We start from the raw sequence: 16,548 nt of genomic DNA on the forward strand, positions 1-16,548 counted from the left end.
TTAGTCTCTCTTTTCTTTGTGGCTGATTGTTCTTGTTGTAATATGTTGGTCTCTTTATAGTTATATGCATGTTCAATAGAGCTGCAATCATTAAATAAGCTGTCAACTATTAAATTATCACAGTTTTTTCACTAAGTGATTAATCTTCTTTTTACTCCGCTATGACAATAAATTGAATACCTTTGGATTGTGGACATTTCAGTCTCACAGTTTGAGAAACTGTGGTCAGACATTTTTTTTCATTTTCTGGCATTTTATGGATCAAAAATGAATTCATTATTTGAGAAAACAATTGACATATTAAACTATAATGAAAATAATTGTTAGAAAAAAAGGAGGAGCTGCCAATGTAAGATCAAGATAAAAAAAAACTGTCTACTACCTCTATTACATTATAACTGTTAAATAAAGAAAAGATTAGGAATTTACTGTTGATTCATCTCAAAGTTAATGACAGCTCTCATAAGAGCTTATTGAATTTTCTTAATGTAAAGAACCCGTCCTTCCTTTCACAGGAAGAACCATCATCACCATCCTCATGAAAGGCCACACCACAATTTCCATTGCTCAGTATTAAGTCAAAGTTTTGTAGGGTATTTTTAATACCTTTAATAGACAGCATGAGAGAGATATACATGCCCTGAGGTGGACACAAATCTGGAAATGATGTATAATCCACACATTTCAGAGCCAAGAATACTCTCAGTGTCCTTTCTTGGTCAATAATTTCTATTCAGCTAGTGGAAAAGGGGTTTGGAAATGTTAAAGGACACATTTTTTACTGTAATTTGATCCTTACTGGCCTTTACCTCAATAAGTACTGTCAAGTTGCCAAGTAAGCATTAAACCACCCTGGTCCCCTGCCTGAAATATAATGTGTAATGAATGGACAAATGGACAAAAAGTCTCATTAGGAGGACCAAGCTATTTGCATGTGTGAGTATCGATAGTCCACTGGACCGTCTTTATCTATCAGTGCTCTTATCTTTGTACCTGTACCTGCTCATGAATCTCAATAGCTTTTTTTTCCCTACGGCCCCGTGTATTTTGAACTACAATGAGCTGGCCTCCTTCATCAATACCTGTCTCACTCTGTCTAGACATGCAGACACTTGCTGGGGGTTCACTCTTTTTCTAATCACAGTCCAGCTGTTTATTTTCTGAAACTCCTCCCTGAAGAGCTGTCAGCTGAAGTTTATTTGAGCTCCGTGCAGCCTTTGGATATGCTGAATTTCTGTCTCTGTACTTTATTTTCCCTCTCCCTCTTCCAAGCCTCAGTGTGTTTGTCTAGGTGTTAGCAGTGTGCGGTGGCAGTGAAATAACAGCGTTAATTTGCTTTTGCCGAGGTGAAAAAACAATCCGTCTCCCAACCGCCCCTCTGCGAATAGATTCAGAGCTCAGACTTCTTCTAAGTTCTGCTATTCCTCTCTGAGGGAACCCGATTAGATGATGTTTATGGGCTCAGAAGTGGCGCTTTAGGCTCCGCCGTGATGACTTTAGCTGTTTAGCGAGCTACAGTAGTGCAAAGAAACAATAAGCTCTGTCTGAACAGGAAGTCAGAGTAAAACAGACGATGGTGAAAGAACGAGAGTTTATCACTTTGACAGAACAGAAAGAAGTTTTCTCTGGAGGAAAAATGAGCGTCTCTGCTACAGCGTTTTATAATGTACATACAAGAGGAGTGTGCTGCACGCACTTGAGGATTTGTGTGTCTTTCTGTGGGTGTATGTTTGTATGCCTCTCCCTCCATGATTGTATGTTTTTTTTGTAATGTGCATGACTCATTTCTACTTCGCTGTGCCATTAATTAAATAAAATGGAGAATCGTGGCTCTTGCCAGGCTGGTAATGTGTATATTATATAGATCTGCTGCTCCTCGTCTATTGTTTTCTTGCTGCTAAAACAAAAGCATCAAACAGCCGCAGGTGTCACAGCTCGCTGCAGAGGACGACACAATGTGCATAATTGGCAGAAGCCCACAGTTTATAATTGGTTGTAAAAAGAGTTTTTCCTCACAGTGTGTCACGGTATCTGAATGTTCTCTCCCTCTTTTTTGCTGCAGCCCTATCAATGCTGCGGTCGAGTGAAGAGCAGGCCCCTGCCCCGCAGAATAAGTTCATGGGCGACATCGAGGAGCTGGCCGCCAGCTATGAGCGCAAACTCATAGAGGTGAGTGCTGTCTCTCTTTATTCCTTACTGTGTGTTTGTGAGGGAAGCACCACGGTTATGTGTTTCACCGTTTTTCTCAGTGGGGAACGAATAATTGTAAATTGGGATGCTTGTGAATGCATTGCATTTAAAGGATTTATTTATTATTTGACATCACATGGCTGTATAATAAGATTAAACTGTAGTTTTCTTTATGCTACTCATAAAACAAACATTAAATATAAAAAATATACACAGTGCTTTGGGTGAATAAATAATAAGTCATAGAGAGGAGGTAGGAGGTGTCACATCCTGAGGTAGAAAGCTCTCGATACTTCTGTATCTCTTGGCAGACAACATTTTTTCAAAATTCTGACCACATAAACCCTGCCTCTTCATGTTGATTCTTCAGTCTGAGGTTCATCCTGTTTGCTTTATTGAGGAGGATAAACATGATTTCATGATTTTATCTACATTTCATTCTTTGTGTCATCTGCTCGTGCCAGAACCTCAAACAGCATTCACTCTGTTCTGCTCTAAATGAATATTGCAATTCATTACATTCCTGTCAAAGTCCCAGCTGCTGCCACACAATGAAAAAAGTAGTACAGGGGCCAGTAATCAAGTTTGTTGACAGTAACTGAATTTATATCTGGTAGAATTATAAATGTTAGAGAGCCCTGCATTGAGAAATACCCAAATTAGTGCATTAGTAAGCAAAGTTATAGACTGAATAAATGAAGAATGATAGAATATATATTTGAAGTTTTTGGGGCTTGTGAGAGGAAAATTCTCACAGAGCCACTCTGTCTAAATAAAGCAGAGAACTGTACTTTCTGCAGCTGTATTGATTTAAAACTCTTAACAGCGGCAAGAGCTGCTCCCCGAGCAGGTTCTCTTCAAAAGTATTGATTGCGGCGTATGGTGAGGATCTCTAACTGGACACTGGGCATAATGTTACCAACTGTGTGACAGATGATGGGAGTTGTGTCCAAGCGTCCTGTTAGATTGACCAATGAGGAAGCACTGAGTGACATAAGCAGAGGGGAATAAAGACAGCGTTGTAATGGGTAGTGAGGTGTGTGGGGGGGCATCCACATGAATAATTAATCCACGGTTTTATATTTCTTTAATAAGAAGTAATCCCGCCTGTGTTTGGCCAAACTATGTTTTCACTTATTTATGCACATGTATGTGTGGAGCATTTTTAATGGTGTTTACTTATTTATTTGTCCATTTGCTTGGCTGTCAGTCGCGATCAGGATTTCAAAGCGAGCCTAGAGGACCGGTGTGGGACACAATCCCGCTGCAGGCTCTCCTTTGGTCCAAGGCCAACCAGGCTGCGATGGTTGTGTTTAAATAAGCCTGTCATGCAGAATGCAAGTGTTTTCCTTCCCCCTGATAACTGTATGTAATGAGGGGAAATATTGTAAAAGGTAAAAGTGGCCATAGTGGAGAGGTTAGTGCGGGATCTTCGACTAATTATATCAGCTCGGGCGCTAACCACAGAGGAGAGGGAGCACCAAAGGATATGCAGCAAGCAGGACATACAGGAGGTGGTTTATATTGTTAACCACCACGCGGGTTTAATATGACTTGCTGTAATATTCAGAGGGATGTGATTTCCAAAATAAGCCGCAAACAAATGTATAGTGGGTTTAATAGAAAACTGGTAACACTTTAGAATAATCACCATTAATTAATCATAATAATCTCCATTAATAAATGGTACAATTATAGACATACAAACAATGCTTATAGATTCACTATAAAGTATTTATTAACAATTTACAACTAGAATAGAATAAATCTTTGTTGTCCATCAGGGTGGAGATTTTTATTTGGCTCATCAAACACAAGACACAACACATCAGTTAGTAAACAAGACAAATACATAGATAAGATCAAATAATTAAACATTAGCCATTAAACACTAAAAGCAGTTCATGTCATGTCTGAGAGTTAAGAATACTGATGGTACTTCGAATGACAGACTTATTAAATACATTTTTGGTTGCCGGAGGGTCTCTGTAGCGCCTCCCAGAGCTTGAAGGCTCAAACTGACTAAAGAGAGGATCAGAGCTATTTGTCAGGATTCTTCCTCATCGTCTCTGTACAAAGTTGAGTCACAGGCTTCTGTGGTTTGCCAATTATCTTACTTGCCATTGACACTATCCTAGAAAGTTTATTCTAGAATTAAGTCTAGAATTCTGGTGACTATACCAAGCAGGAAGATGAAAGGTTAAAACACTTTCGACAGTAGTTTTCTGAAAAAGTTACAAAAACTGCTGACTGACTCCAAGTTACCTGAGAAGATAAAGTTGTTGTGAGCACCTCTTAGAAATACACTGTTTTTCAAAATGAATTTTTCCATTACAGTATTATAAATATCAGTTACAAGTTTATATGCACAGCTCTGCAGGCTAGTTAGCAATAAAAAAATTCTAACACCCAGGGAGACTTTCAAACTACAGATCCAAAAACTACTTGGGTAAATTAAGGAAAAGACCAGCATTGAGTAAAAATAAGTACATTTTTAGCGTAATGTAACACAACAGTACTTTCACAAGTTATGTATGCAAGTACTTAGGGTATTATAATCAGTTGCAACTTTATAATATCCATCCAAATAATGTTCATAGATGGTTTACAAATTACAAATAATTAAACATCATATATCTGGCCTATCTCTCTATGTAATGATTTCTTAAATGTTTACATTTCATTTGGTAATCATTAGCAAATAATTACTATTGTGTGATAACAGTAAAGTAGCTCTTAACTAAAGTTGAATTCACTTTCAATTTACTATTTGTGAATGATGGTTCTTATGAAGTGTTACTGGAAAATCAATAAAAAATTGTTAAACGAAACAAAAAAAAATCAGAGGAATCAGTGGAACAGAGTTGTGGTAATTGTATGAAATGTGAGAAAGGGAGACAGAAAATTGTGAGGGAAAAAAGATATTTTTCTATATTTAATGTGTGTTAGTGTGTGTGTGCGTGCATTCATTCAGCAGCACTACTGTCAGTCCTGATGTGAGGATTCATAAATTGTGTGATTTACATGAGTATCTGTCAACACTCCTGATTCAGCCGTCTCTCTACAGCGACTGAGACAAAGTCTGGACCCACCGAGTTATTGATTTTTGAAAATGTCACATCGAGCCTTGTTGGATACATACAGGCCTGCCAGACACAAATAAATATTGGACAGGGCTCAGCCTTCATTAACCTGGGAAACACGCCCGTATTTGTGACCCAGTTCGGTTTTAATTTAATGATGCTAATGCGTTATATTGACTTTGACTTTGTTTCTATTTGAGCCAAATCTCAAGGCGTTTTATGCTCTTTTCCTCATCCTTGTGTGTTCGTGTGTCCTGCTGGACTGTGCACAGTGCACAGGGCAATAAAATAAAGTCTCAAGATAAATAATCTAGAGTGATGCAGGAGCGAAGTGGAGGGGTCTTGACTCACCCTGAAGGGATTTCTTTTGCAACGACTCAGTGTACATTACCCTGCTTATTACAGGGCTTCTTAGTAAAAAGAAAGTCAAAAATTTGACAAAACATATTTAATTAAAAATGATTTTAGCAATTTCATCAGATGACTTTATTGCCCCTCCAGAGTCTGATCCGAACTGTATCCATAGCAATGGTATGTTCTTCATGGAAGAACTGAGTATTTAACAGAACTGTGTCATAATGAAAGTAATTTTAAAGCACGGCTGGCAATAGAGCAGAACTTAAGTGCCAGTTGCCAATGACTTTGGATATGAGGTAAGGGGTTTTTAAACAGATCATCACCCACGTGATGTCTTGTGAAACAGTGCAGCACTGCAACTCAGTTGTTTTATGCTTTATAGAATATTATGCAGGCACATGTTGTGCCCCATATTAATGGTTCAATTTAAACTTCCGATTGCAGTATTCAATATTTCAAACCTGGCACTTAATCTAAAAGCACTTATTGTTGCCAAGTGATTTAAATGTAGGGGGAAAAATCATCAATAGCAAGACATGTTTGGTGCATCACCCTTTTAAAAGCACTTTTTAAAGTTGTGATGTGATTTTTTTTTCCATTGTGGGCAGTGGAACAAGTAGAAAACACAATGCAATATATCATCACTTTATCAGGTCGATGTTGGCAACATTATCATTAGCTACATTATCATTTTCAGTTTCCATCCAAGAATTTACGTCCAGTATTAAGTCCACTCTCCTTTTAGCTGGTTTTGATCTCCACCAACTCCCGAGAAACATATCTGGCAACTCTTTAGCTGCTAATGCTACATGTTTACTAGCTAACCTTCTAAGTTTGTCAGACGACTGTTTGATGATGGGCAAGTAGTGTAGTAGTGTACAGTTTCTCCCCCAAAGACTATGATCCAAACTGCGTCCATCGCAACAGTCTGTCCTTCATAGCAGTGTGCTATTCAAACAACAGACTGCTATATAGAAATAAGAGACCGCAGAATGCTGTAATTGACCAATCAGTATCTATTATTTAAAAAAGCAGTGTGATAAGTACGGAATAATGTACAGTGAGCAGGTAATTATTGCAAAATAAATCCCAACAGGGAGCTTTCTGAAGGGGTTTATTTTGCAGTAATTTCTGTTTGTACATGGTTACTTACCAAAAAATGCTAATTTGACATGAAATATTAATTTTAAAATTATTCTATGGATTTAAAAATGTTTATGATCAGAACTGTGTCCATAGCAATGGTTTGTTCTTCTTAGCAACGATCTGTTATTTATAGCAACGGTCTGATATACAGAAATAATAAATTGATTTATTGTTAATATAAAAAGAATTATTAGTGCAGCTTTAATGTCAGTTCCTTTGCACTTCGTCTGTGTGGTGTAGTTGTGTCCATCTTTATAAATGAATAAACACAGTTGAAGCTCATGTCACTAAACAGCTGACCATCAGAAGTGATTTAATCAGCAGGGTCGACTTTGAAGAATTATAATGTTTGCATTTTGGTTTCTGCATGTCTCCTCCTCCTGTCTAAGAGCAGCTCAGGTGATCTGGAATTTGGCTTTAATGTTGGAAACACCTTCCTCCTCTCACTCCTTCCTTTTCTCTCTCAGACCAGATATTATTTCCCTCCCTCACCATTCATGTTTTCTGTTATATCATTGCTCCCCCTGGTTTTCCTCAGCCTTAAACCCACATTTAACCAAACTGACTAAGAACGCAGCCTGACACACAGCAGCGACTTGAGGAGGAAGCATTTATTTTTACCCTCTGATGACTCCAGGATCTTCTCCTGCCGCCCTCTCACTTACGTCTTCGTGCTTCTTACTCCTTCACTTTCCAGCTGTAACAGTGAGAAAGTGATGTGAGGTTTGTTCATGTATGTGCACACCAGATGTGCAATTTTTTTTCTGGATGATTGGGACTTCTCACATGAATCTGCATGGATGTCTGATCTAAGTAGCTTTAAAAAGCTATCAGAGTAGGAGGGCACTTTAACATATCCCAATGGAGCAGTGCCTGAAATGAAAGAAGAGGAGAGAGAATGAAGTGATGAGACAAAAAAAAAATGAGTGAAAGACAGGCGGTTGCAGAGAGAGAGAGAAAAACAAAGAGGAAAGAAAGTGAAACTACAACAGCTCAAGGGGATAGGGGCATAAGCATTTTAATTTTCAACTTTATTGCATGGTGCTTTTCATTGTCTGTGAGTAATAAAAACTAAATTACATAATGCAGTTAACATGTCCACCGAGGTTTCTGAGAAACAGGAAAACTGCATGACATTGATCTGTGAGGCTCGAGTGATAAGGAAAAGGTGGGCAGGTAGTGATGTAACACATCCTCTTATCAGTGTACACAAGCTGTTGGTGCCAGGCTGAAGGTGCAGTATAAACTGTACACAGTACAGATACACCTCTCTGAACTTATGGGCCTGCAGTCACTCTCACCTGTATATCTAAAGGCATAATTCAGGTTATTTGAAGTCGGGCTGTCTGAAGTACTCGTCTATAGTCAGTGTATTACCTACAGTAGATGACAGTTGGCATGCCTGGAGTTTGGAGAAGCAGAGATGAGTACCTGCACTGAAGCTAAGCCATATACTGCTGTGGACAGGTATATTTAGAGCTATATTTAGAATTTTTTTGTGGCTTTGTCATACAGTCTTTTTGATGGGAAGTTTTTCTTTTATAAGCCAAACATCACTCTCTCCAAACCAACCGGACTACATTGGCAAAAACATCACATCATTTTACCACACAGCACACAGGAGTTACTGGTGTATCTGTGCCTCTATTGACTAGTCTGTTTGTGTTATTGTGTGACTTCACTGTTTAAAAAAGTTAGAGTGCATTCACTGAAGTCACACAATAACAAACTAATAGATTGAAGCAGTGGTGGACCAACAACTCCTGAGTTTTGCGAGGTAGAATAACTATTTTGCAATAGGTTTCTATCAGAAAAGGCTGTCTACACTACTGGTAATCCTCTCTGCTTCTCTAAATTGGGGGGTGCTGGCCTACATCTACTGTAGGTAATACACTGACTCTTACAACCCTACTTAAAATAATCAGAACTGTTATGAAACTAAAATAATACATAACAGATTTTGCATTTTGTTATGGTATGTTGTGCCATTTGTTATAGAATACTGTCAGGGAGGTGTCAGTATTGTTATTGTCTTTCATTGTTAGAATAAAAGCAGCTTAGGAGAGCGAGCTAAATGTGTTGAAGGAGGGAGGGAATGCCAGAGAAGGCAGATTTCTCTGCAGTTTTATATGAAGCAGATGACAGTGGTGAAGACTACCTCTCTTCAGGCTCTTCAGATGTTCAAACCTGAAATGTTTTAAACCGCTTCTAGCCATTACAAAAGAGACGTTCAAGGACTCATCTCAAGTGAAGTCAGGGTAACTTAGTGTCTCAGAAAGCCAAATTTAAATTTAAAAAGAATGTATTACTTTTGAATAGTTAAATGAGTTGAATGCTAATTTGCAAATCAAAGTGACGTTCAAGGAAAATATACAACCGACTAGATACACAGCGGCCTGATATTCAGTACCATACTTAAAATGTCAACTGAACCAACAGTTTAACATAATGTGATTGAGAGCTTTGGAAAAATCTTGTAAGTGGTCCTTGAGTTAACATTATTTTTTCAAACTACTGCTTCCAAGGTCAGTGAACGTCTCCCCTCAAATAGCCAAAAAATCTTTCGGTCTATAAAAACTAAAACGGCAAAGAAAAACTTAATTGGGAACTGTAAGTGTAGATACTGCAGCATATTATTATACTTTCACTTGTTAAACTAAACAAATTTTGGCACTGGGGCTTTCTCTTGCCTTACTTATTTGGAGATTCCATTATGGCATATTTTTACTACTTAATGAAAACTGTTTTTTTTTTTTTAATATAGGTCTTGATAACGTCTCTTCTTAATCAGCTTCTTAATGAGTTACAGGGTCCTTCCTGAACCAAAGATTTTCAGACAGAAATAGAGTGTTCCTCTTAAACTAGCAAGGTTTCCGTCTGAATTTAGTACAAAGTTTAACCAAACTTCCTGAACATCAGCAAAATAAAATGCTAATTAAAGCATGTTTCCATTAAACTACCGTCCTTGTGCAATAAGATAAACAGTTGGTGGTGCTTATTCTCCAGTTGGATGCCATTAAACCAATACAGAAAGTGCAACACGATGGTGTAATGGCATTTCTATTTGTTTTGCATGTTAATTAGAGTAGTGTCTCCTAGACTTTTTTCATGGCGACCATAAAAACAAGACAAACCATCACAATCCAATTCACAATAAGCCTTATTAATAAATCTTGGGAAGAGATAACTTGTGCATATCTTTTCTGACCATTTTTACTGCATTACTTTATATGTTATTGAAAATATATGCAGAAATGAGACATAATTGAATTTTGGCTGAGTTAACAGGCCATCTTATTGTTTTTATTTCCCTTCACCAGGAAAACACTGTAGGACATTTTAGACTACTTTATAAATGAGACCAAATAAGTACAATTCAGCAGATTCACACAGACTCTCATTGTTTTATCTCATCAATAAAACAATATACACATTGGAAATGCTTTATAAAAGGTGTACTGCAGATATGTTTTTTAAATTTGCAGGATTTCTTCCATAGTCTTTTGTTTATTTGGTGATTCAAATAAAATCTCCAGTCCACACAGCTGTTTTTGTTTGTGAAGCTGAAACTTCTGTGCACAGTAAGTCACATCCTTCATGTACATGACGATTTATTTAAGCCTGTTTTGCATTGTGTGTCAGAATTTTTGTTTTTGCCCATCAGATGCACGAATGACAATGTGCATGAAAGCAGGTGGATGGAAACATACTTACTGTTTTAAAGTGGGTGGCGCTCAGCTGGAAAATGGTGATGTCAAGGTGATGTCATATAATTTGTTGCACAAATCAGCATTCAGCAACATTTGAATAATAACCTATTGACAGTTGGCAGGTTGTTTAATCACTGTCCATCGCATCTGATCAAAGCACACCCACACAGATGATGAGATGATGAAGCAGATTAGCTGAGTTTTTGAGTGTCAAGCCCTTATGAATAATATCTAAAGATGCTTTTTTTTCTGCTTTGATTTTGCTTATTTAAGCATGAAGGTTTTCAAGGGCTTTGAAGATACATGAAGTACTGTGTATGACTTTTATCAGTCTCTGCCGATGACCAGCACATTAAACAGGTTACTGTAGTACTGGCACGTTCTCAGTAGAATGGGTTAGCCAGATAATTAGACCAACAGAACAAGATCCAACAGAATAGCCTGATGAGATGATATCACAGTGCAAACTAATACTGTGTTGTAGTTTGTCCATTTGGCTCGTGAACAAAATGTGTTACAATGCTTGAATGTGTTAACCATAATACAGGCTGGAGGATGAGTTTCTAAAAGGCAGAATTCTCAGCAGCTGTTAATAAAAATAAAAATAAGCTGCTCAAACCTGTGTACAGGCAGAAAGTCATGGTCAGTCGTCGTTACAGAACGGCATATAGTCGTACTCAAGATGCATGCAAATTTAGATAATTAGAAAGTGGGTTAAAAATGTATGTCATAGACTTACAAGGTGGATTCTTAGGCCTCTAATTGAGGCTTTATTACACCATGCATTAATGCTATGAACTAACTGGTCTGTAGAAATTATTCAGCAGACGTCTGACTCACACCCAGTAAACAGACTCTAACTAGAATAGTCTTGTGACTATGAAGTTATGTCTATGAATTTGATCGAAGATTTTGACAGAAATTTTGACCGGATTTATATTTGGGTGCACATCAGACCTTCAACCTGACCGCAACTAGAACAGGTGCAACCCATGTATCTTCATTCACATTTGGATAACAGCTTGAAACCTCACAAAACATCCTGTCAAATGGCAAGTAACAAAACTTCTAGTATGATACTATCAGGTATGCCACCAGGTGGAGTCGTACCTCGGGGAGGGTAGCTTTGGCTTTGCCTTTCTATTGGCTGTGACTAATAATGCAGAGTTACTGATCTGAAATAGAGCTTTTGTAATGTTTGTCTTTAGTCTGCTATGGTCTAAATTGTGACTAATACTCATTTATTACTGAACTATATAAAGAACTCTTATAACTTGCCTTTATTAAAAACAAGACAGTGGTTGTGTAGTCTCTTTGTTTGATTCTTACAGATGTGAAAAATAAAAATCCCATTCTTAAATAACTGGAAACTTCTGTTGCATCTGCAAAACATCTTTTGCGTTGTCTTGTTTTCATCTTAGCTTTATGGAGGGAAAAACCTAAAAACTGAGCAACAAAAAGATTACCTTATTGGGGCAGTTGGCTCCCACTCCCTGCAGTGTTATGCATCCATCTAGATTGTTTTGGTGTGAGTTGTGAGAACGTACTTCCTACATGAGGCTGTCTCTATATCTGTTGTATTGATAAGTAGAGGGAGAGTGCTTTTGGAGGATGGAGGAGAGATATGGGTTGAAACTTCCAGTGGGATCAGGGATTCTCCCTTTGATCCACAAGCTCATTAATTAACCATAAACAACATCAAGAACAAGAACAACAATTACGAGCCGCCGACTCAGGATCTCCTCTGTTCAGAGAGGAGAGGCAGTAATAACTGGGAGAATATGAAGCGATATGCCTGTATAATGCCTGTTGTCTTTGCTGTGTAATGCAAGTGAACGTGACTCTTGAAAAGTCAAAATACTGCATAATGCATGCTATTCTGCTCAGAATAATGTAGGTGAAGCTGCTTTGAAGTGTTCACACATGCTCTGAGTACAAAAGCCTTCATAGGCTTTGCTTGAATTATTTTTTGTTTTGTAAGACTTCATGTAATGTTGTTTAAGTCCAGAGTGGGAATGTAGCAAAATTCCCCTCATGTCTTTGCTCGCAAAAGCATAGTGCAATAATGATTTTAGTGTTTCAGTTCCAGTGTGAAGGTAGTTAATTCCTATTAGGATGAATCATTGAAGACTTACAGTGCAGTATTAAAACTTCATGCTCCTGCTATGGAGCTTGATGATGTGCATGTATATTAAAGCATACAGTTCATCTCTGCTGCTTTTAGTATTGAGCTCAGTGAAATGGGGAAAGCTGTGCAACAGCAAACAAGTATAACTTGATTGGAGGACTTTTTTGCTAGACTTGTAATCTCTCCTCTAAGCCTCTTTTAATTACATCCGCCAAAGAGGTTATGTTTTTGGTGCCATTTGTTTGTCTGATTGTCAGCAGGATTACAGGAAAACCTACAGGCCAGATTTTCATGAAACTTGGTGGAATTAAATAATCTTTGGTAACTTTGGTTTGGGTCACTGGAGTGTCAACAAAGAGCAGGACAGAGCTGCTAATTTTAGCCTAAACCTTGATAACACTCAGGATTACCACACACAAAGAGGAGTTAAGTTTTATCTGCAACTATACAAACTAATGTAGATAGTAAATGATGTGGCATTTTAAGTTACAGCTTTAGGTTGTATGCTGGTTAGCCTGACATGCTAATGACGATACTAGTTAATCCATTCCTCACACTGTTGCTTGTGTGTTTTTAGTTTTGGAAAGGCTTTAAAAAGGAGACACCGCCTTTCAAACTCCTGGAGACAGACCGGCCATGCTGAGTCACGGTTATTAAGCTACGATTGGACAATCACTGTTCATCAGTCATACTGTACTGCTTTTTAAGCATATGGAAGCACAGATTCATGCACAAATAACTGAAAACATACTTTACCTTGTGCTGTGATTATCCATAGCTACCAGCTGACTGTCATTTAATCCGCTGTCTTCATACTGGCAAAATCCTGTCAGTGTATATTAAAATTTGGGCTCTTGATAGTGAAAGTGACTACTTTTTGAATGTAAACCTAATCTTAATCTGTCCAAATACTTTTGGCACACGTAGGCTGGGAGAACATGCACTAAGAGAGGGCTTTAGTTCACTCAGTGTTCATCCGGTCGTGATGAAAATACCCCGAAATTAAAGCTGACAGACTGTACTTTAACATTGTCATCACTGCGGCATTTCAAAGTAATAATACCACATAACTAAAAAATGTGTGATCCAAGTGCTCATGGAGCTCGCCGTGTGATGCGGCAGTGACAAAGAGCCACGTCTGTACCACGGGCCAGATTTAGCCTTTTCTATAAACTCTCATTTCTGTCTTTTCTGTTGGTCCATCTGCCGCTCTCATGTGCTCACACTTCGTAACTCGTCTCTCTCTCCATCTCTCTTGGTATCTCTTTTCCACCTCAGTTCGAAGTGGACAGCACAGCTTGTGATGTCTATATTGGTCCTTTCTCACCCTCTTTTTCCTCCTTTTTTTTTTCCCCCTGTCTCTCAGCCGTGTCTCTTCATGTTTTGGAGCAGCTGTGCTGGAGTCAGGAACACAGACAGAGACACAGACTTGCGTTTAGATTTACAAAGTAACCCAGTATTGGCCTTATTCCCTTTGAGGTCTCACCCAGTTTAAGATGTTTAAATGAACCTTTGATACCCCGTGACAGGGTCTCCCTTCTGCCATGAATTAAAAAAAAAAGATGAAAGAATTTTCCTTTCAAGTTATGGTGTCCTGCCCACTATGAAATGGTCCTAGTTGTAATATGAATACTAAGAACCATCTGCCATTAGGTTTTATGTAATGTTATAGTACATGATAACGTGTCCTGAAGATGTGAACATATAATCTGTTGGAAATGATTCAGCTGAATTCAGTTATGGAATGATATACAGAATAAGACAGAAGAAATTAGAAAGAAGGCCAACTTAGAATAGAAGATGTGGATGTCTGACCCTGTACTGATTTTGAACAGTCTGTTTGCATGTCTTGTGATGACCTACTTGTCTAAAAAGCGCAGAAGCATTGGTAGCAGTCAGCCTCATGATCTTTGTTGCAGTGTATTTGTGTGTGTGTGTGTGTGTTTAAGTTTCCTAATGCTTCCACAAGGGCAGGAAACACATTTGACTTTGAACTTTGTGAAACATTGATGTGCAGATTGTTAACACTCAAACAATGAAATAAATATGAAGTGCACAAAATATATAATGTATACAAAATACTACTGCATGCATAATGTACAATGAAAGGAAGACAGCAGGTTTGTTTCCATTGTTGTATCTGCTTTTGTATCTTCTTTGATAAACAAAGCAGCCGCATCATGCCGCAGCTCAACTTTACAGGCTTTCATTCCATCAGAAACCGCCTTGAATTTGAGCGAATTGGCCAGAATTTAAATTTAAAACCTTAAAAAAATGAGCATCATGCTAACCATCTCTGTAGTTTCAGGCGATGTGTGTGTAGCGAGGTTGTTACTTTTACAAGCTGTCTTTGTTTTTATTTGTCTAATTAAAAAAAACTCACAGAATGTCATAAAAGGAAATATTTTTAGACCTTTTGTCCACAATAAATCGTACATCTTCTGAATTAAAGTTTCTCTCTTTTACCTAAGATGAGCTTGTTTGTAAAACACACTTCAGACTCGACTGAAACAAAACAAAGCTCACCAAAAACAATCACCAGCTCTGGTTTGGTCTCAGAGGCCGTGTTCAGTCCCAGTTTGACCATGTTCACCAAGGTTCCAAGAATCGTGAACAGAACCAGTTAAAGACCCAGAGCTGATTTGGTGGAAAATGGCCTGAGAGGCTGCAGAGCCTGGTTCAGTTGCTCGTGGTGTGAACACAAATACTCTGCTGGCGATCCAAGCTCCAGGTCCGGCTAGACTTGAACTGTAAAAGGGACTCTGACTGCATGGTTAAGTGAGCTAACAGCAGCTAGTAGCTGCAGTCAAAGATAGTTAGAACAGAGAGTATAGTGAGTAGCATTTAGTGGTTATCCTGGTTATAAGCTAAAGGGAACTACATTGTAATCTCATTTTACAACCTTGTTGTAAATGACAAATAAAATTGCTTTCTCTCCTCGTATGTTGCCCTGGATTTGTTTGGAGTAAACTTCAACAAGTGGCTTTATTTTACACATTGCTCCTTTAAGATTAAAGCTATAACAAGAATGTAGATGTGCCAGTCCAGACAAAGACCTTTGATGCATGTCCTCCAGTCTATCACCATAGCGACGAAAACTAATTTTTCATAAAAAACACAAACTCCTCCTTAAATGTGAAACAGCAACCGAGTTAAAAGGTCAAATAACCGTGCAATATTTTAACAAAAACATAACCAGTATGAGCATACCTGAGTGGCTTTGAGTTTTGATGTGTGCTTGTATTGAGCCAGAAGAGAAGAACACTTCACACATCTATTTCATGAGACAGCTGCGTAGGAGAGGGTCGAGTAGATCAAAAGTTGCAAGTTAACTCCCGCACACTGTCTAACTTGAAATGAAACATTTATTTGCAATGTTTCGGTGCTAGACCTTCATCAGGTAAATTGCATTGAGCCAAAATCACCGCTTAAGTGCTTACTGTGCAGGTAAACATCGCCATATTGTACTGTAAGTGAGCAGAAGCACTGATATCGGCTCGCTCCTCTTGTCCCGCTCTGTCCTTTTCTTGCCCCTTGTTTGTCTGTCTGCACACTGACATGTTTTCATGTTCCCTCCCTCCTCTTAACCTCATTTTACCCCACCCCATTCATCATATGTGTCCCGTCTAATTAAGGTTATTAGGTTTCAGGTCAGCTATACCACTGCTGCTCTTATTCTCATTTTTTCCCCTCTCTGTCTCTTTTTTTTTGGGGGGGGGGGGGGGGGTTCGCTCAGCCGGGGCTTTCTTAGCCCTTTTATTCAGGCCAGCTCAGCTTGGCGCAGCTCAGATCAGATCATACACCAGGGGAGTGGAGAGGAAGAGGCACAAAGAGATTCAGTAAAGATGGGAGAGGAGCGCAGAGGAGGAGGATAAGGCGTTGTGTGCAGGAGGAGACTGTGTGTGTCTGCATGTGTGCTTTAGAAACAGTGCGA

At 38.5% G+C, this 16,548-nt stretch overlaps 1 protein-coding gene across 1 annotated transcript in view; it reads left to right on the forward strand.

The window, feature by feature from the left end:
• The window catches only part of snx29 (sorting nexin 29), a 172,919-nt gene that overhangs the window by 87,552 nt on the left and 68,819 nt on the right, over positions 1-16,548 (forward strand). The window contains exon 15 of the mRNA XM_084740643.1: positions 2,063-2,169. Within this exon, the coding sequence (XP_084596769.1) occupies positions 2,063-2,169 (107 nt within the window). The remainder of the gene's footprint in view (positions 1-2,062; positions 2,170-16,548) is intronic.

This window comes from Lutjanus erythropterus, chromosome 17 (genome assembly GCF_056507025.1).
Source record: "Lutjanus erythropterus isolate fLutEry1 chromosome 17, fLutEry1.hap2, whole genome shotgun sequence".
NCBI classification, from domain to species: Eukaryota; Metazoa; Chordata; class Actinopteri; order Lutjaniformes; family Lutjanidae; genus Lutjanus; species Lutjanus erythropterus.